The following is a 21,375-nucleotide window of genomic DNA, read 5'->3' on the forward strand; positions in this document are numbered from 1 at the left end:
TGTTTTTTGGGCTATGCCTTGCATCTTGCACTAGCCATAGCTTAGTGATTGATGCAAATTTACTGCATTAATCATATGCTGGTGAAGTTGGCAGCTCGCAGACAAGCATTGCAGCTTCTTCCTCTCGCATATCAGAGTAAGTATAATACTATAAACTATTGTAGCTTTAAGATAAAGAAACCTCTTTCTGCAATATGTGTGGATCATGATCTTCGCACCCCGTGAGTCATGACATGACTCGCATGACTCAACCAAGTCGTGTGGGTCATGGCCCATGACCTGTCGAGTCATGGCGACAGGTAATGAAAACCCTCCAACAACTGCACAGCTTGCAACCCGCCTAAACTCACATGACTCGCCACAAGTTATGGAACACTAGTCTAGGGTTCCCTAATATGGGTTGCCCCCTTGTTTCTACTCTTTAGTCCCACTGACCTGTTTGTGGTCACTTGTTGAACATTAATAAATAACTCACCCCTCCCACCCGCTCTTCTAGGTTTTGTCATTCTTTTATTTGTTGTTCTTTGTTCTACGGTCACTGTTTGGTGACCCTGACATGGCCTGCCCCCTTGTTCGTACGCTTCAGTCCCATTGACCTGTTTGTGTTCACTTGTTGAACATTAGTAAATTTATCTTTATCTTTATCTATATATTATGATGGCATTGTAATGTCCCCAACTTTTTTAAGTGACAATTAATTATATTGATTTTTATTAAGTTGTCAAAAAACAAATAAAATATTCAAATGATTACTTTATAATAATTAATTTAATTTAATGATAATAAAATATTATAAAATCTCACTTTATTAAATTATGTTCTCCAAGTAAGATTAAAACCTAAAGTTCACCAAGTTGGACCAATATTCTACATGGTTCTTGAAGTTCTTTGTAAGCAAGTTGGAAGGAGGAAGAATATATGCTTATGGATCTTATTTCATTAATTTTTTAAGATGATGAGAAGCTGAGGATGGAAACCTTCAATTGATCAATAAGGGCTGGATGAAAACCTGACTCTTTCTCAGGAAGAACAGTGACAGGGTTCGCAGCTCAATAAATTTTTGAAGTCTTCTCAAAAGAGAAATTTGTACGTGTTGTTTCAGAAATAAATATTTGCTTCAATTTCTTATTTGAGTAAAAGTGACTATATGCTGAATACTTTATATTTTTAGTATTATCTAGCAAATTATTTGTGGGTCCCAAATTTCATTGGGATGATTCTTCTAAGTTTTTTGCATATAATCTCCGCTACAATATAACATTCCCATGAGCATACTATTAAGCTGACATATCATTCAAAACAGTAGGGTTCCCCTTTGTGAAGTGGCATATTAAGATCATATGTAAGATATACTTTATAATGTTCCATAGAGATCATGGTGAGGGGATTATTTTAGCTGGTAAAGGTTACATTGGTCAAAGTTTAAATTATTATTAAAGCTGTTCAATTATCACAGGTATTGTGAGTCCGCATTTTCTTAGATTTAAGCTATCATTAACAATCATATCCAACATTTCGGATCACACTACATGATTTCTTTTGTTCCTTGAATCTCTTGCATCCTGATGATGGATCATGGAGTGTGATCCAAAACGTTGATGAGAAAAAAAACTTACACAATCTTTCCCAGAACACAGATAAAATTTTCACGGATTGTGGAAATCTGATAGCTTTGAATCATATCCAGCCTTATTAATATTTCAACTCAAGGATGGAAGGTGTAGGTTCTATCCAAGTTGACTAAAAACCAACAATGGATTCCCTCAAAGTTTGCAGGTCCAAGTCTGTATCACGAAGGCTTATGGAGCGCTAGCCCCTAAACTCTCTTGGGATAAGATCCATTGCTTAGATTTATATGATTCCCTAGAAACCAACAACGCTGTCCAATTATGTATAGAGTATTCTATAGGGGTAACTAACAATCCAGAAACTATATTGGATTTTCCAGACACAGTAATAACTTCTCAGTCACGGGAAGCACTCATTATGATTTTTCATAAACTCAAATTTCCATTCTATTGCTCTATGAACTGATACCATATTCTGAGAATGTAAACACAACTTATATTCTTGACAGCCTCTTTGTACTCCAGGCACCACTCATGGAATCAGTTGTTTCCTCCAAGAGTAATACTATCTTGTACCCTTGCAATAAGAGTCTTTCTGTTGGAGAAGTACCAAACACTATACCGGCACTAGTGATCCCACAGACTCCAAGAATATCTGGTGCAACATTAGAAGCGAGCATGATTCCTAATCAGGCAGAGATCTATGACAGTGATTCCTTTTGACCAGATGTAGTTTTTGAGAAGAATACGGGCAATACAAACTACAGAGACATGGGTGTGTGAGGATGGAAGACGTCCAGGTCCAAGTGCACCTACAGAACCAATATCGCTTGTATTAAAAGAATGCATAAACCAAATCGGCAGTTGGAAGAAAAGCACCAGAGAAACAGCTACAGGTTATAGTTAATATGCGTAAATTTAGGAGTAGTCTCCCCAAAATCCTCCATCCACAAAGCAGAATGTTTGGCAGGTCACTACCGCATACCAGTGCTACTCATCGAGTTCTCACAAGACAAAAGCCTTTACTTTCAGTCTGAAAATGATGTTGGAGAGGATGTTTCACATTTCAACACCATATCTACACTTTGCCTGCATGTTCTTCATTCTCCCCACCTAAGATTTGTGTGATCTTATGCTTCGTTTTGGAGAGGGCAGTGACGACTCTGTGTTACAACTGTTTGGAATACCTCTTCTGATTCCAGGTCACATCAATAATGGGCCTTGTTTAGATTATACAGACCCTTCAGAAGTGCATATCATCAGGGTTATAAACACAAAGAGCGGTTGTCATCGAATTGAAGCATCGTCAAAATTGGGCATCCGCCACAGTTCCACGGCGGCAGGTTTGCCACCATTGTTTATAATTATCAGATCACATATCCATTAAAGGCGGTGAAGATATAAAAACAAGTTAAATTTGAATGATCTTTTGGCAGTCAATCTTGCCTTGTCTACATGCTAGTGCCATCAAATAAGTATATCGGGGGAATATGTTATCAAAAGGTTAATGCAATGAAAATAAAACCTGTGCTTATCCTATTGGTGATTTTAATTAAACTAAGATTATAAAAAGGCATTGATAGGCAGATAATAATTAAAAGAGAAGGATACGTCTTTTGGTTAAGAGTCAAGCCACTTAATGGGAGATATAAATAGAAGATGTGTTATTTGTAAACAAGACACACATTCATAGGAGATATTAAAACGGATATACTCAGGCCTTCTAAAGCAAGATTTTGTATTATAAATTCAAATATTATATTTCAATAATAAATAATATGCCTTTTGTTTATTTCTACTTAAGGCAAAGAGATTATAATTAGAATTTGATTTGTCCTTTATGATCAATAAAAAGATTATTGAATTAGTCCGACAAAGCTTTCTTTCGCATTGCATATTTTCAGCATTTTGTGTTCAACAATCAGGGAATAGTGTGAAACATAAGTGTTTCCTTATCTCTAGCTAATCGAATTTCCCACCTAAGAAGTTAAATTCATTTTGGCTAGCATAGAACTGCATATAAAAAGTATCTTTTGCAAAGCTCAGGGGTAATTGATGATATCTTGGATAAATATTGTCTCATAAAGTTGTACATAATAGTCTTCGTGGTAATTGACTTTGTTGCCCGAATAAGCAAAGGCACTGGTCATTTAAATCATTGGAATATAATTATTGGATTTATAATTAAAGTCAAAAACCTGTATACTTCCTCCTTGCAAGCATCAAATCAATTATTGAAAACCTTACACAAACATTCAATCATATCAAAGCAATCACCTAAACTTATATTGATCAAGTTCAAGGACCTTGCCAACCAAAGAACTCACAAAGTTAAATTCACTTTGGAAGAGCTTTGAACAAGGTGATCAGGTTTGAAGTAAAGGTTTGCCCACGTAGGTGTAGAGAAGCCTAAAGTGCAGGGGAATTTGGATTATTCCCATTCGTTCGCCAAAATTGATTGAGGAATCCTATCAGAGAACTGGCAAAGCTCCTGGATTTCTAATTTGTTGCTTTGGGAACCAACAGGGTCACTTCTCAAATTACCCTAGGTGTCTAAATCAAGAGTATCCTGGGTGTAAGGGCAATCTTGCATCATCCAAAAATATTTTTGTTTTTTCTATTCAATAAGGACTATCTCGGTGAAGAGTTTTTATTCCTGGCAGCTTACTATTTTTAGTTAGTTGTTCAAGCTCAGAATGTTTTGGTTTCTTCCCTAAAGGTTCATTTTAGATATATCAGACTTCCAGTAAAGTTTCATTACAATATCAAGTCTATTCGGGAAGTTATTGAAAAAATTTGATATTGCCAAAGGGGTATAAAAACTTTAAACTCAGTTTTGAAGGCTTCAAAGGCTCCAAAAGGGGGCCAAACCTCAACTGACTAGAGCTTGCGTGAGTCAAGTGTTGTAGAGAAATTCATAGCATTTCCAAAATGGGGTTATAGTAGTCAATCGGAGCAACTATTGATGAGTTATGGTCATCTAAAGCCGTGCCACATGAAATGGGGGAAAAGGATATTCATTTGAAATTTCTTTTGAGTTCCGAAAGCTTTTGGGGCCTACTTTAATGTAATAAAATATAATTAATAATAATACTTTAGGGTTGGTTGGCCTTAGCGTATAGGGTTAATACTTCTAGAACCTTCTTAGGCAGTGGAAAATTGCCTATATAAAAAAGGCCCATAGATTGTCTAGGGCAGTTCTGGAATGTTGGTGGTGGCTCTAATTTACAAAATATCATAAGGAAAACGCCCATGTGGCTTTGCACGTTTTAATTCTCAGATTTGTAATCCCATACTTTTGGAGATAATAAGAAATTAACTTTCTGTTTTTGCAACTTGATATTTCTCTATTCATGTTACGTTGTTGGGTTATTAAGGGGAGCACCCTTCATCAATCAAGATGGTGCAAGAAGGCATAGGGGCTCCGGAAACTCTAAGGCAAAAGTTTCATCTTGCTGGGACTTGTCTTTGTCGATCAAAGTTTGCTGGGTCACGAGAAGAAGGGGAGGTAAGCCTGTATGGGCTTGGGATGATTTTTGCGACAAGGCCTGATATTATCTGTAAACCTAATGGAATAACTATTGTAGGCATTGCAGTTAATACAGTGATATAGTTAGGGGCATTATAATGTAGTAGGTTATGGCAGGAAGGTCTAAAGGGCACTTTGTAGGGTTACCTCTTTCTATTGTTCTAGTTAATAGCGAGTTCAGCCCTGTCTGAGACTGTTTTTTGTATGGTTGTGATTTCAACAGGTGCAATTATTGATGCTATGCTCATATTATATATCTCCTATTTTCCAATAAAATATTTTTGGCTTAAGGCCCATTATCTGGCCAAACAACAAATAGCATTATTATAAAATATAAAGTTTAATTTAATCAAAAGTCAAGAGGCATATGAAGATATTTAAAAATATAATGTTTTCTTTAATGGTCATATTAGTTGTTTTAGTTAATTTCTATTTCCTGTTTCTATTCAAGAGTGATCCATATAGAAACGTTGTCTTCTAATCTGTTATAAATAGAGCCTTTTGAATTTTTATATATCAATTTATAATAACTGGTTTCAGAGTGGGCTGATGGGGTTCTATAAAGTTTGGCAAACTTTAAAACAAAACAAAAAATTGGAGCCTCTTACCTGGGATTTTTTCCAAAATAAATTTAAACATTTTTTATGAAAAAAAACATGATGTGAAATTGCTTTTTGTAGAGTTTTGTGTCTATAAATTCATAGGCAGGATTTTCATGGGAAAGAATCATGAAGGCGTTTTGTCTGCACATACAGTCGAGCTGTGTGTTTCTTTTCAGTAACATTTTTTGCACATTATCCACAAGCCAAGGGTTTCTGCATGCATTGTTTCTCCTTCGCTCACAACCTTAATTTTTCTACTTGCATGTGCCCATGCTTGATGCCACGTCCACACACTGACTCCATCCTATTGTTTTCAGCCCACATTAAGGGTCTCACAACCTGCAATTTTCAATCCTGTGTTTTAGCATCTGCAACCCATGTTTCTCCTCGAAGAACCATTTTTGGTTCAATTGCAAGATTTCTACAATTTTTCAGCCTCTCTTTGTTGTTGGCTACCCATGTGACCCACATTAAGGGTTTGCATCAAAGTTTTGGGCATTTTTGATAGCAACGATTATTGATGTTTTTGCCTCAAAACAAGTTTCAGATTTTCAAGATCATGGTGTTTATTGTGTGGGTTATTTCTCTGGTAGTTTCTTCTAATTTTTTCCTCAAAAAAAATTATGTTTGGGTTTTGTAGAACTTTGTCCCCAAAAAACTGTCTAGGTTTTTTCTAATTTTTCCCTAAAGTGTTATGTATAGGTTTTCGACATTTTATACCTAAAAGTTATGAGTGGTTTCAATTTTTCCTCAAAAACCATGTCTGGGTTTTATAGCTTTTTCCTAGAAAACTATTGTTAGGTTTTATAATTTTGTCATTAAAAGATTACTATTAGGTTTTATAAACTTTTCCTCAAAAACTCAATCAGGCAGTTTTTTGCAGGTCATCCCCAGATCACATCAAGGGTTTGTCGATTTTTTCCACCAAAATCATGGTTTCTTGCAGTATGTTTAAGGTGGTTGTAGTGCTCATCTGCAAAGTTTTTGCAAATTTTTTGGACAAACTTGTCACTTTTATCTTGAAGCAGTGAAGGGTTTGGCAATGTTTCCTCAAAATTGTGGTTTTAGTTTCAGAAGCCAAACTTGATGTCTCTAGCTATAGGGAGGAACACTTTTGTTAACCAACATCAGGTTGAAAGGTTTATGGTTAAATTGGTCATATTCAGAAATTCCACAGAATCAAGGAGGTTCTCAGCAGCAGGCTCACTTTGCAGAGCATTCTGAAGAAAAGGGGGCAGAGTTCTATGCATTTGTGACCAGAAGGGGGCAAATTATTTCTTCAATAGGGTAATAAGAATGATGGCCATTAAAGGAGGGTATTAAATTAATGTGATATTTCTTTAAAGGTCATAATAGTTGCTTCAGTAAACTTTTATTTCTTGTTTCGTTCAGGAGTGTTTTATTTAGAAACATCTTCTTGTAATCTATAATAAATAGAGCCTTTCAACTCTATTTGTATATAGAAATTTATAATAATAGAAGAATTGTGATTACTGAAGGAAAGAAGACATCTAAAAGATAGGAAACAAGGCAAAAGAATCACCATATTAATAATTAATTTCAAATTGATTATTAGTCCTTGTGCAGCAAACTATACAGTACAACCAATCTAGGGATGAGACTCCTATAGGCCTGGAATTGGAGGGATCGAAACCCACAATTTTATAAGGGTGATCTCAAAGGGAATCATCATCGTAAAAATCTGATTTTGAATTAAACTGCCTTTGCAAGAAGCAGTAGACTATGGCCCTCTAATATTGAAAATCAGACAGCATTATAGGCAGAAAGGGCATTTGATTGAGAAATAAATTGCCGCAGAAGAATAGGGATTGAATAACCAACTGCTGGAAATAGACAACTTGATTATTCAATATTGTTTTCTGAATATTCAGTCTAATTAACAAATTTCATTATAGCAGTAATTCCTGATTCGTGCGAATTTCATATTTATTCTAATCGTGCAAACTCCCCTAATTGAGAGAAGATTTATAATTTAAAGGAAAATAGGAAGAATAAGAAAGGGACATTACAACTGGTATCAAAGCTGTGATGTTGCCAGCATGTAGGGTAAAGCTAACGTGTTGGATACATTCCATTTCCAATTGTAGAGAATTAAAAGTCTACAAGGAAGATAGAGATGAAAGGTTCTATACAGGCCCAATACAATAATTTTCAGCCAAAGTTCTTACAAAAATAAGTAGAGATGGATTTTTTTCAAAAAGCTATTGATGAAAAAATGCAGAGCAAAGAAAGAGACAAACTTGGGGCCCTTGTAATCTTTAACCAATATCAAAGGTTGTCAAATGATTTCAAAGCTAATATTACCTTTGATGAGTGCTTAGAAGCACTGGGGAACCAATATCCCAAAAAAAAAGGCCTATATGAATACATAAGGAAAATGGCTAAGGAGGAGATCAGTAAAAAAGGATCCAAAACAATCAATTTTGATAGAAGAAATGATGCCTGAATCAGATTCATGAGAAGCTGGTAAACCCAGGGATGAAAAGTCAAAACAAGAGCCACAAGAAAATGAACTAGCCGATGAGTAAAAACATGAGGGAGGAACCTGAAAGGCAAAATAGAGATGAAGAGTCTTTCATAGGAAAAGATGTTTTATTGGTTTCTAAGGACGGCATGTGTCACCAAAATATCAATGAAGAGAAGATAAAAGAAGGTTTCACTCATTGGACGTGAAGAATTTACGCTTAAGGAAGAAGCACCAAATCATGCAGAGTCTTTCACAATTCCACATTGTGAGCCATTGATTAATTGTTAGAAGAGCAATAAGGATGAATATTTGAGTACGTTTTAATTAGTCCAAATTCAGAAGCTGAGTCGCAAAAATGAAAGTGTTGAGGATATCTCAACAAGCTCATTTTTCAGCAAATGAGGATGAAAGTTTTGTTCACAGCATAAGGTGTATGAGAATATTCAAGATTAAATGTTTCCTATGTCATTACAAAACTAATGTCACGTAGAAAACATGCAAAGAGCAGTGATAGAGTAAGAGATATAACTTGCAGTATAGAGCATGTGGATTCTTGTTTCAAGTTCAAAACTATTTTAGCACATGGCATCCAAATGATATCCTAAGGATCAAAGTCAACCTCCTAAGGATCAAAGTCAATGGAGGAATTGAAGGTTCAAGGGAAAATTGATTCCGACTCCTGGGGTAGTTATAAATTTCAGAAACACTCCTCAGTACAGTTTCTTCTAGCCCACACTGTATCTCAATTGATGAAAGCAGTCATAACTCTTCATGATTGATTGGCAGCCAACTCCAATAATAAGCAATGAATTGATTTTAGGCTTTTCTATTTACAAAGGTTAGCATGAGTAAGATTAATAGCATGGCATCACTAATGAATGGAATTCAGTGGTTCACAGATTCAATGAAAAAGCTTGTCGGAATCAGGATGAGGTTTATTCACTATGGTGATGACTACTCACTTCCCACAAAGCCCAAAAGCAGATTGGGCTTGGAGAAATTGAGTTATTATCTATTGCATATCAGCCAACCAGAGCTTAAAAAGTAATGGTGGAGTCAGCCTTACTAGAAGCTACATCTAGAATGCTTACACATATTTCTGCTAAGGCCTCCACATAGGAAAGTTATAGAAGTTTTGATGTCCGCAATTTACTTTATAGAGATTTATGTAGGCATTATCAATTTTCTTTATGCAGAATTAATAACATTCTATTATTGTGCATAGGTACTGTGAATCCTGACAGCAAAAAAGGAGCTTATCTAGACATTGTCTCTTTTCTTTATACAGAATTAATAGGTTTTTGTTAGCATGCCCATTCACCATTCCTTTCAGTTGTCTGTTTGAAGTTCATAGCATCCACACTTTTTGTATAAAGGCTCTATGCTCTACTGTGTACTATTACCAGAAAAGAAAATTACTATGGTTAATCAAATTTGCAAGCTAGTAAACGCAAATGCATTATATCATGAGAACTTCTCCCAGTGGCATATAATAATTGAAATTATCTCCCTATTTATTTACTACATGATAATGAAAAAGGACAACTGTTATTTATGGTAAGGTATAAGTAATCACTTACCTTTATAGTCTGTCCAGTCCCCCCACACTGTGTACATGTAGACTGCATCCTAAAAGGACCACGTTGCATGGTTATCTGAAATTTATTCATATGATTTATATTTCTTAGTAAAGAATCATTAAACATCTAAGCAGAATGAACTTATAGTTGCCTTGTAGCATACGAAGAGTTATCTAAATGAATGAAATTTGGAGCATTAATGGATAAAGAAACAGATTAGATTGGAAACTTTTGATAAGTTGGTATTGGATCACTGACCGTTCCCAGACCTCTACAGAGTCTACAGGTTTCAGGTTTAGTACCAGCTGGCACACCAGTCCCATCTGAGGAAATGAAAAATCACAAAAATATATTTACCTTAGCAGTCATTCTCAATCATCATCATGATCAACAAATCATTTATTTGATTCCACTACTAAAAGAGACTTGAGAAAGTGCACAAAAATTTTAGTCCCTTCAAAGTTATATAATAAAAATGATGAGAATTCCTGAATAACACAAGAATTAATATCATTTTCAGGAAACCTTCAAGAAGTGATCATACAGTAGAATCAATTCGTTCCAAGAGTAAGGTAACGTAATAGTGATTGTACAGAAGAATCAACTTGGTCAGAGTGTAAGATAACATAATCATAGAAAGATATATTGTTCTGCAACTAAGAAGGAACTCAATTGTCAGACACAGGCATAATAATTTTAGGAATCTAATATAAATGTCCATGGTTCATTCGATGCAATAACCATTATGGCAATACATCGAGCATAACTACTTCAAGATATAGCATGTGGTAAAAGCTATTGAAAAGACTTTCACAGACTTGAGGAGTTCTAGGAACAACCAGTACTGAACATCTGTTTCAATGAAAGTTGGGTCTGACATTCACATTTAATAAAATCAACCTTGGTGCAATGGCTTATCTCACTTCTCCTGCAAACTAAGTAATCTTGATACATGTTAATGGTGCTTGAATATTTTTATTTTCAGGCAAAAGCACCAATGTTATAGTCAATATTGACAGGAATTCATGCTCAAATATGTGGTCAATCTGAATAAGCATGCGCAACATTTTAAACTTGTACTGCAAAATCACAAATAACTTGAAAATGCATAAGATTATTTTCTGCAATAATGACTACTTGCAATCTTCATTACCATCCAACATGCAGTTTCCTCCTCATGAGATTGCAAACTTCAATAAAATCTAAATAAATACAAACTTCTTATAAACATCTAATTTTTTACCTAAGAATTGTAAGTTACAACATTATAGCAAGTTATAGTCATCATATGATTTGTATCACTCTTCACATTTCTACTTAACCAGATCTGATATTGAATAAAATATAAGTATAAACAAATATATACCAACTATTAGTTCTATATATTATGAATGAATAAAATCAATTACATAGATATAAAGACTATAAATTGTTATTAAAATAATTTATTTGGCCTTACTCTATAATTATGAAAATATACAATCATTAAATAATGCTGGAAAGTGTAAAATATTGAACTAAAATTTCCTTTTTAGTTATTTAGTAAATACTAAATAGGTATATAAAAATTTAAGAAATATGAAGACAGAATGAGGAGAATAGAAAATACAAATAGCTTATGTTTTGGTTTTCTAAACCATAATAAGAACCAAAAATGAAGTAGAAACTGCACAAAGCATTCAACAAAATATAAGGAATTGTCCTCCTGCTCGCAACACCGCTTTTTCTTGTCCTCGCAGTTAATGGTCCAATCATAAGTTTCACTTACAGCTTTCCTAATTGATAATTTTTGCACAAAGTGCATTTCACACATCCTTGATCCACCCTCTGACTGCAAAATCTTGAAGCAAATGGCTGCTTCCATGCAGGGACAAGAAAAGAATAATCAGAACAAAAATATCACTTAAAAACAGCTCCAATTTTTCAGCACTACAGTATTGCCTTAAACATTTTATATCTCACTTCAATTTTCCTTTTCGTGGGCCTCATTTTCAATATAAAAACAGAAGCCTGTTCACACTACAATTTAAATTTCAATGTTTAATTTTTACGTAAATAAGAATATTATTAGAATTCTAAAATTTCTGTTGAAATTTACTGCTCCTCAAATGTGTATATACTATGTATTCAGTGCTTTTGTCAAATAGAATCCTAAATATATACATTTTAAAGTATTTTTTTGGTTAAATTTTGATTAAATATAGTGTATTCTAATGTTTTATTATATGATTTTTAGGTATCTTTTGGGTTTATTTTTTCCCAAATATTGAACAGGTTTTGGCCATTCAAAAAAGCATAGAGAATAGAGGAATTTGGCAGATGTTTTATTTGCCAGTACCCTGGCAGACATGTATGCAAAATGCAGAAGCATAGTCAGAGCCCATGAATTGTTAGACAGAATGCCTCAGAGAAACTTATTTTCGTGTAATGCAATGATGGCAGGCTAGGTAAAAAATGAATTTGTTGGAAAGACTTTACAAACAGTCACACAAATGCATTCAAGAGACATAAAGCTAAATTCCACAATCTTGGCTACCATCCTACCCATCTGTGCCAAGATGGGAATTCTGGAACAGCATATGAATATACATAAGCACATAAATGGAGGAATTTTGACATATGCTATAAATAGCACTACCCTGATAGACGTGTGCAAAATTTGGATGCACGCAGAAAGAACATGAACAATTTGACAAAATGCCTCAAACACATGTGGTCACACAGCGGTTATTGCGACAGGTGAATTTCAGGAGCTGTGACTCCATCTCTGGAATCTTCGGCTTAGTCCAGACCTTCCTCCACAAGCAGAGCTCTGCTTGGACTCTTTCACCCGTCTATTAAACTGACCAGCGCAATGGTGACTGCCACCACAAAACTTTCGCATGAAACCAGAAAACAGCTTTTACAATTTAACAGGAATAAAAATGGTTAAACAAGTGAAACTTAGTATTAACAGTGGGAGTTACACAATTACACGGCCAAGTATTGTGAATTGAAGGAAATTAGAGTGATCGTCCCTTTGTCCCTATTTATCCTAAAAGGGGACATTACATAGCCACAAAGAGGACTTCCCAAAGTCTTGCAATATGCACTAAATCTCTCAAAAGACTATCCAATGGCACTCAACAAACTCTGGTACTATGTAACATATAGTTATGAAGGTAGCCAGCCAAGATCTAGAGGCCTAATGAAAAGCACAATAACGAGAGAAATAATATGACAATAATAAACCATATTCTCATAGATGAAAAAATTGGCGGTATTTTGCTAAAAATGCAATATATCACACATCAAAACCCACACCAATTTAGACACCCAAAAACTCCGAGCTGAATATATGCAAGAATTGCCTTATTGTGCAATATTCAACAGTCAACTATTAAATATATTAAAAATTAAAATCGCGGGCCCACGGCTAAGTTAGGAATTTTGTTTTGATAAAACTCGCGACAGGATTTAGGTTTGACAAAAATCACGAGGCGACAGGCCGCGAAAACAGGGCTGAGAAAGGTATCAACTCAGACTGCCATTACCAGGCATCGGCTCAGACAGCGTTTTATCATTTTTTTTCTGCTGAATCACTTCAATGTCAGTTATCCTCTATTGCTATCCTTAAGCGAGGAATTTACATTGAGTTCTATTTTAATTAAAGTTTTATCCTCTGTCCGGTTCCTTCTTTTATGTGTCTGGATTTTAGCAGTGGATTTGCTGATGGTTTTACTGTGATTATTCTGCTTTATTTGTTGCCATTTTCCTGCTCTGGTATTTGGCAGTCAGTTCGTTCAACATCTCTGCAAAATGGATATGGAGTCCACGTCAGAAAATGAGGAATATATAAAAGATGAATCCATGTTCGATGATGAAGAGTCAAATAAATATGTTAGTCCCAATTTTTATTTTTTGTGCTGAATTGACTCAGCCTAGTCCATTTCAGCATTGCCCATTTCCTCGTACCAATGCAGCTTTGGCATTTTTTGCAAACTAATATATGTAGCCTGTATTAACTTTGTTTAAACTTTAAATACTGTTAAATTGAAATACATCTTTAAAAATACAGATTTATAAATAGAAATACTGTATACAAATTTACAAATAAATTTGGTTTATAATATACTGTAGCCTGTATATACTACAGTATCTTCTAAAGCAATTTTATCTGTAATTTTGTATGCTATATGTAAATACATATATATTTTTATAAATTTATATACTGCAAGTGTGTATTGTTCATGAATATTATTATATATTTATAATAATGAAATATATAAATTTATCTTCGAATACATATTTATAAATTTATATATTTTACATTTCATGAATATTATATCAGATATCTATTATCAATAAAAATAGATTCAATTCTTTGATTTTTATAGGTTCATAACTGTACTAAATTGTTACTTATTATACACTTGCTAATTATAATTCGTGTTTTTTTTTGGCTAGGTTCTGAAGGTCTACCTATTTCTTTACAAGATGGCTAGTGGCAGAACAAGAGGCCCTTTATGGAAACATGGGATACCATGGGCAAAACAAGGAGATGTCCAACGTATCCATTGCCTCAAGCATATGGCTTCAGGCGTAAGCGGCAAGCCAATTGAAAATATCATCTTGCAAAGATTACATGCGATGATATTACACCATGTGATAAATGTCTCAAAGAGGCTACAAGAGAGGCTTTGATAAGCCTTAAAGCATATGCACAAAACAAGGCAGCAAAAAAGAGGACATTAGAGGCCATGGTAGCCCCAATGGGGGGTTTTAGTTCTACAGGATCACAAACAAGTACAAAAGCTTCTTCTTCCATTGGGCCACAGATACGAGGAAATGCATAAGGGTCTTTATCAAACTTTTGGGTTCCACATAACACTCCAGGTGCCAACCCGGCATGCTAAGCATTGCATGGAACAAAGAGATGCATAAGAAGACATGGGTGGAAGTTGCAAGATTTTGGTTCTACAATGATATTCCCTTCAATGCTTTTTGTAGTCCATATTGGGATCAACTGGTCACTTCTACTTCTACTTCTATGTCTGGTAAGGGGTTCAAACCACCAACTTGTTATGAGGTGAGTGGTTCGTTGTTTGGCGATGTGGTAAAAACCATCCATCAGCTTGTGGACGAGCAAAGAAAAGTTTGGGAACAAAGAGGCTCCACTATTATATCTGATGGGTGGACAAACAACAAGCATAAGATGCTTATCAACTTTGTAGTTGCTTCAAGGGGAGAGTTACTATTTCTATAATCAAGCGATGCCTCTGATCAAGTGAAAAATGCAGAAAAATTGTACAATGTGTTCAATAAGGTGGTAGTGTAAGTGGCAGTGGCTGATGTCATCCAAATTGTGATTGGTAATGCATCTGCGTATGTGGCAATCGGTAAACTTCTAATGGAGAGGCATCCCACATTATTTTGGAGCCCTTGTGCTGCCCATTGTCTTGACTTGCTACTTGAGGACCTAGGGAAATAGAGTTGGGTAGAAAAGGTGGTTGAAGATGGAAGAAATATCAAAAAGTACATCTACAATCATACATAGGTCCTGTGTCTTATAAGAGAGCACACTTGTGGTAAGGATCTTGTATCAGCAGGGATCACACGCTTTGCTACCAATTTTCTTAACTTGCAAAGCATATTGGAACAATTGAACGACTTGATGCGTATGTTTCTGAATGCGAAATGGTTAGAGAGTCTTTATGCCAAGAAGCCTAAAACTGAAGGTTGTGAAGGTTGTGTTGATGCTAGAGTTGGCAAGCTAATGGAGGAGATCATCAACATAAGTTTTCAATTCTTTATTGATAATTTATTATTCATTTTTGTTATACCAAACAATTGTTTTTATGTCTAAATATCAATGTCCCAAGATTGCCTGGAAGTGATCATTTGCTGCTAAAAATAGACCTGAGATAGAAAGTAGATGTTGTTACATCCCAATTTTTGACCTAATTTAAAATATAGCCGTTGTGGTTCACATGAAGTCAGTTGACAGTTAAATTTGTTATAATCTTGCAAAATGGTAGAATGGTTAGTCATTATAATTTCATATGAAGATAACATGCTAGTTTATTATTTATCATGAATTCTTGGAATTGAATAGGTGGTTAGCCGTTATGATTATTTATGATTAAATAACTTGTTATGGTAATATGATTTAACTGCGGATAATTTCCTTGTAGAAAGCACGTCGAAGGGGTGGAAGCATTGTTAGAAAAGAATTAGGCACAAGAGCATCACCATCACTGGACAAATGGGTTGAGGACCTAGAGACTTGAACATTAGGATACAATCGATGGAACCACATGAGCTATAAAATGAACAACTTAAAACATTAATTAACTTAATTAAAATATAATGCGTACCTCCAAAGATTTTAAATGATCTTTCACCATATTATTATAATATATATCTATGTACATACACAGATATAAAATGAAGTGACACCATCGTATTATTTTATTATAATCAAATGATGCCACCTCACCAATATATTTACATGTATGCATATAAATATAAATTATAGTAATATTCGAATTATAACCTTCTAACTCTTTTTCCATCTTTTATTCTTTTCCTTGTTTGTAACCGATTAAACACTTGGCGTTTTTAATTGGCAAGATATTCTTTAAGTTACAAAAAGCAAAGAATCTTCTTTAAACCTTTTTTATATCATGAGTCAAGAAAGAGGCAAAGAGATATATATTATTTTCCTAGTATCTGACTTCTTTCATTCACCCGAGTTATATTTTCAAGCATACCCGACTTCCTTTTATTATTCACGATTTCCTTGTCCATTTTCAGCTACAATCTAAACCTGATACTTTGCATAAACATCCGAATTTCTGTATATTCCATTTAAAATCTTTGCAGTTTATAGTAACACTTTTCTTGTTACAAGTTTGTCGTACATTGTTTGTCCTTGTTGAAGTCAAGGAAGGCGGAAGACCTTTCCATCTCATAGTAGTGCCATCCTGATACGGTCAGCCGTATATGTTTCTTTTCCTTGTTAAGGATTTAAGTAATATTCAATCATTGTGGTTACGTCTACAAACATCTGAAGAAGAGCTAGTTCAAATGGTTTTGTAAGACTCCAGACAGTTCCAGTTTTATTTCAGGTCATGTGGTAATCATTTCCAATTTAAGTTATTCCAATGCTTTTACAATTCAATTTCCATAGCTGCAAGCTATAGATTATTATCATTCAAAGCTAAATAACTCTAGGGAGTTGCTTACCAATATGCATAGTAAAGTGTCTATAACACGGAATCATATGTTATTTTTGCTGATAGTAATTGGGAATTGGATGATAGTTATTTCTACATTTATTCTTTTAAAGGATCATGTAAATCACAGATTGTGAAATGCTAGAAGTACATAATCTCATGAAACAATAAGAGTTGTTTGCTCTGAAATTCCGAACACCTAAGACTCACTGACTGTTTAGCCATGGAAAAGGGTGAAGAGGTGAGAGAAAGGAATCTGCAATATTAGGAAACAGAATTAAATATGACATACAATGTTTATCATTTTTAAAAGGAAAAATTCAATAGCTCATGCATGATCATGTTTATTGTATTCTCCTGCTATCAAGATGAGTGGTGTGATTAGAGACCAAGATGCTCAGTGGATGACAAAGTGTTCCATGTCTATTCTAGGTAGGGAAGGCCTTTCTCGTTAGAGATTGTGAGAGGATAAGTTATGGTATGAGGTTGGGTGGTTAAGCCCCTAACAATGTTTCACCTCTCCCCAAATTGTTAGACGTGCAATAGACAAAGATAAGCTATGCATTCAAACATTTGTTGAAAACAAGTATTTTTACTTTTATGATGTATGTTTAAATAGAAGGTAAGATTAATTGAGTTGTATCATCGTTACACTTATTTCTTTAAATGAAAGCAATTCTTATCATCAATATAATTGGCAACCAGTTAGATCGGTTGATCTTCTAACTGAATATGGAATATATCTATAGAATTGTTATTTCAGTTTTTCATATATAAGAACAATGATTATGAGCATATCTTCTAATCTTATGTTAATGTCACATTTTAGTAAATCAGAAGGAAAGAAATGATACAGTGTTATCTGATGCCCTAAATGATCCAGTGGTAATTGATGCCCTAAATGATACAATGGTATCTGAAGCCCTAAGTGATACAGTGGTATCTGATGCCCTAAATGATCCAATGGTAATCGATACCCTAATTGATACAATGGTGTGTAATGCCCTAATTAATATAGTGGAGTTTAATGGTAATCATCATTTGATTTTGATATAATGGTATTGAATGGTAGTCGTCATTTAATATTGTTATATTGTTATTTGTGGACTAACTTGGGTGGTTGCAGAAGCATCCCTAGATTGATTTCGGTCACGAATTCCATGGTATGTAGATTTTAATTTCCATAGTAAATTCATTGATGGTGTTTTAAATTCTTAGTTAAGAAATTTTGTTTAATTGATTTTAACCATTAGTCTCATTCATATGAACGAAACTGATTTAACTGTTTTCCCTATGAAATGAAGTAACATCTGTAATTCTTGGATATGTTAGTTATTAATTAAGACCCCGAAAAAAGTGTATGTTACAGATGCCAAGTCTCATGTCCAGCTCTATAGATGCTTTCCTATGTGTTGGGTGGATATTTTGCAACCAACAATTTTGGGTAAAACCAGTCGCAAAATAGGTAGACCAGCCACAACGTGTGAGACAATCTCTCCTATCTTAAAAGAAAGGCTCCCCCTTCTCACCATTCCTTGGATCAACTCAAGGTGAGCAAGAAATTGACAAATTTTCAAATGGTACTACCAGTATTCTTTCCTCTTAACTTTCAAAAAAGAATCCACTTACTCGTGGAGTGAGTAATGGGCAAGATGAAACCCCTATTTGCTGGTTTTTGTATAAATTTTTATGTCCGCGTGTCAACACCATTGGTGAAGGTTCTACAAAATCCTAGATGGGAATAAAGATCCAATAGGGTTTCTATATGAGACCATGGATAGGGCCAAAGAGGCCATTCAACACGTGTATAGAACAAATGAGACCAAATATAAACCATATGGAAATCATGCGGCTACCTATTACTTAAACCCGAAGTTCTAATTCTCTAACAGTTTTAGAGCAAATGTAGAGGTTCAAATTGGCTTGGACACATGTATTCAAAGATTGGTTGCTGATTTGGACCTTTGTGACCCTATACTTGAAGAGTTATAGAGCTACAAGAGGGAAGAGTGGCCATTGTTTTCATCTCCTGATTGCAAATGTAGCAGATACACCTTGCAGCCAGATAAAAGAGAACATATATTTAGTTGTATTATACCATTTATTTTTCTCATTAAGTTTATTGGAATCTTCACCACATTATAAATGGCTTTTTTATCCTTGCAAATCTATGGTAGGAAGATTATGGTGCCACAATGCCTAATCTTCAAAATTTTGTCATCCGAGTTTTATCGCAACCCTATAGTGCATTTATTTGAAAGATAAAATGGAGTAATTTTGAAAACATACACAAAGAAGCGCAATAGGTCGACTTTGAAGCACTTGAATGACTTGGTTTATGTGCAATACAACCTTCATTTGCACAAAAAGGTGCAGCGGCAAGCTTCATATGAAGCACTTGACTTGGATGGCTTTGATCCATATTCGACAAATTGGGTTGCTCCTCTTGATGGTGAGATTGCAGATGCCCATGTGGGTGATCCTTTATTGACTCATGAATAGCTAGCAGAGTTTGGGATGGAGGCAAAGGACTAGGATGCGGAAGTGCCAACTGATGAGGAGGAACATGAGCTTGGTCATCCATCAGAGGCTTTTGTTGAGCCTGAGGCATCTATTGAGCATGTTGCAACTTCAACTACTTCAGCGCCACCCACGCAACAGCAGCAATCTCTTTTGAGCTTTACTTGTACATGCAATTTATGAATTCTACTTCTAGTTTTCATTGTTATTGAAACTTGAAATTAATATGTTTTCAAAAGTTGTAGTTTCATGGAGTTTGACTTATATATGTATTGAACTTATTTTCATTCAAATGTTGTAGTTGCTTTTTGGTATATGATTCTATCACTATGTTAATCTACTAGGTTTTAATATCTATAGTATGACTATGAATTACTATTTAACTCAAAACTTTGATTAATGTATGGTGGATATCTCAAATCATTAGATGTTGTACAAATTTGGTGTGTATGTGTGTGTTTTTTAAAATATTTTACTAGTTTGTATATTTTCAAATGTTCAATAGATGTATTGATTTATTGCTGAATTTTCCGCCGAGCTTTTGGCAATTCCAAGATTTCCAAAATTTTGGGCTTGCCAAGATATTGTAAAAAACAACTTCTTCAACAATGCATATTCTAACTAAGATGGCAATAGAGTCAATTAGATTGAAATAAATTAACTAAATTCACTTCACAGATTAAACTAGAATGATTTTACAAATGAGACCTCATGGTTAGATATACGAACGTGAGAACATATAAGTGCATAAGTTTATCAGAAGTGTCTTAATCTTATGACATGAAACAAAAAGCGATAACTAATCAAACGCATAAAGTGGAAAAGTGAAAGTGTCACATGTCCATCTAAAGGAGGATTACTGTCCAAGGTGAAAATATCTTTGTGTCAAATGTACATTAAAGGTGGATCACTTCCAAAATGGATAGGCGTTTGCATAAGACATCCACAAAAGGTGCAAAAGTGATGAAGTTATAAATTCACCAAAGTAGGAAGTCTCGTTTGAGGTTGAAAAGTGATCATGTGATAACTGTAATACCCCAAAATTGGCACCTTGCCATCCTCAACCAATTTCGGTGCATTTGTCTCACAACATCAATTTCTTGATCGACAAAATCCTAATGTACCATGTATTTCTGATTCTGATCGTCTTTACTTGACATAAGTGTCAAATGTAGAAAACCATTAATCTGCAATAATTACATGCTCTTATTTAATTCCTAAATATCAACTTAAATTGGCTAAATAAACCCTTCTGATTGATTTAATTTAATTAAAGGCCCTAATGCAGTTAATTAAATTAAATTACCCCTTTAGCTAATATACATGACAAAGGAATTATATACATTTTGATTTAATTAAATACCCACATCCTAATTATTGAATTTGATTATTCAATTAATTTGAAAAATACAATTATGAGGTCATATTTAATTTATTAGATCAAATATTCTCTCCAATATCTCCTCTTCAATTCAGAATTAGAAACTCTGAGTTAAATTGAAATGGGAAACAAGACAAGTTAACTCTTTATTCACTCCAAAAGCAATCAGTTAACTCCTTCAATCAAGGAAACTTGCCATTCTAACTAAATTCTCATCAAATCTCCACTGTTCAATTGATTCGATCTTGACCGTTGATTGATTCTAGGAATCTATAGAAGGAGAACTTCTGCCTCTCATTTAAGGGGATGTAGTTTATGAATAACAAAACTCTATCATTTTGAGTACTCAAATATTCTTGCATTCAAGGATCTCATTGCTATCATTTGCTTTCATAGCTTTGATACTCATCTAGATTACAAATGCATACATTTTAGCTTAATCTTTGCTTATTGTTCTTAGATTAACTTGCATATCCATAGAGCTTTATCT

The 21,375-nt window shown here is 34.4% G+C and overlaps 1 protein-coding gene across 4 annotated transcripts in view; it reads right to left on the reverse strand.

Annotated features, from left to right (window-relative positions):
* The window catches only part of LOC149567526 (chaperone protein dnaJ GFA2, mitochondrial-like), a 104,229-nt gene that overhangs the window by 52,501 nt on the left and 30,353 nt on the right, over window positions 1-21,375 (reverse strand). For all 4 annotated transcript variants that reach the window (XM_089820745.1, XM_089820746.1, XM_089820747.1 and 1 more), the window contains 2 exons: window positions 10,026-10,090; window positions 9,768-9,842 (listed from right to left, as the gene is read on the reverse strand). In XM_089820745.1, the coding sequence (XP_089676871.1) occupies window positions 9,768-9,842; window positions 10,026-10,090 (140 nt within the window). The remainder of the gene's footprint in view (window positions 1-9,767; window positions 9,843-10,025; window positions 10,091-21,375) is intronic.

Source organism: Cupressus sempervirens, chromosome 3 (genome assembly GCF_028749045.1).
Source record: "Cupressus sempervirens isolate cs-2001-9-10 chromosome 3, ASM2874904v1, whole genome shotgun sequence".
NCBI lineage: Eukaryota > Viridiplantae > Streptophyta > Pinopsida > Cupressales > Cupressaceae > Cupressus > Cupressus sempervirens.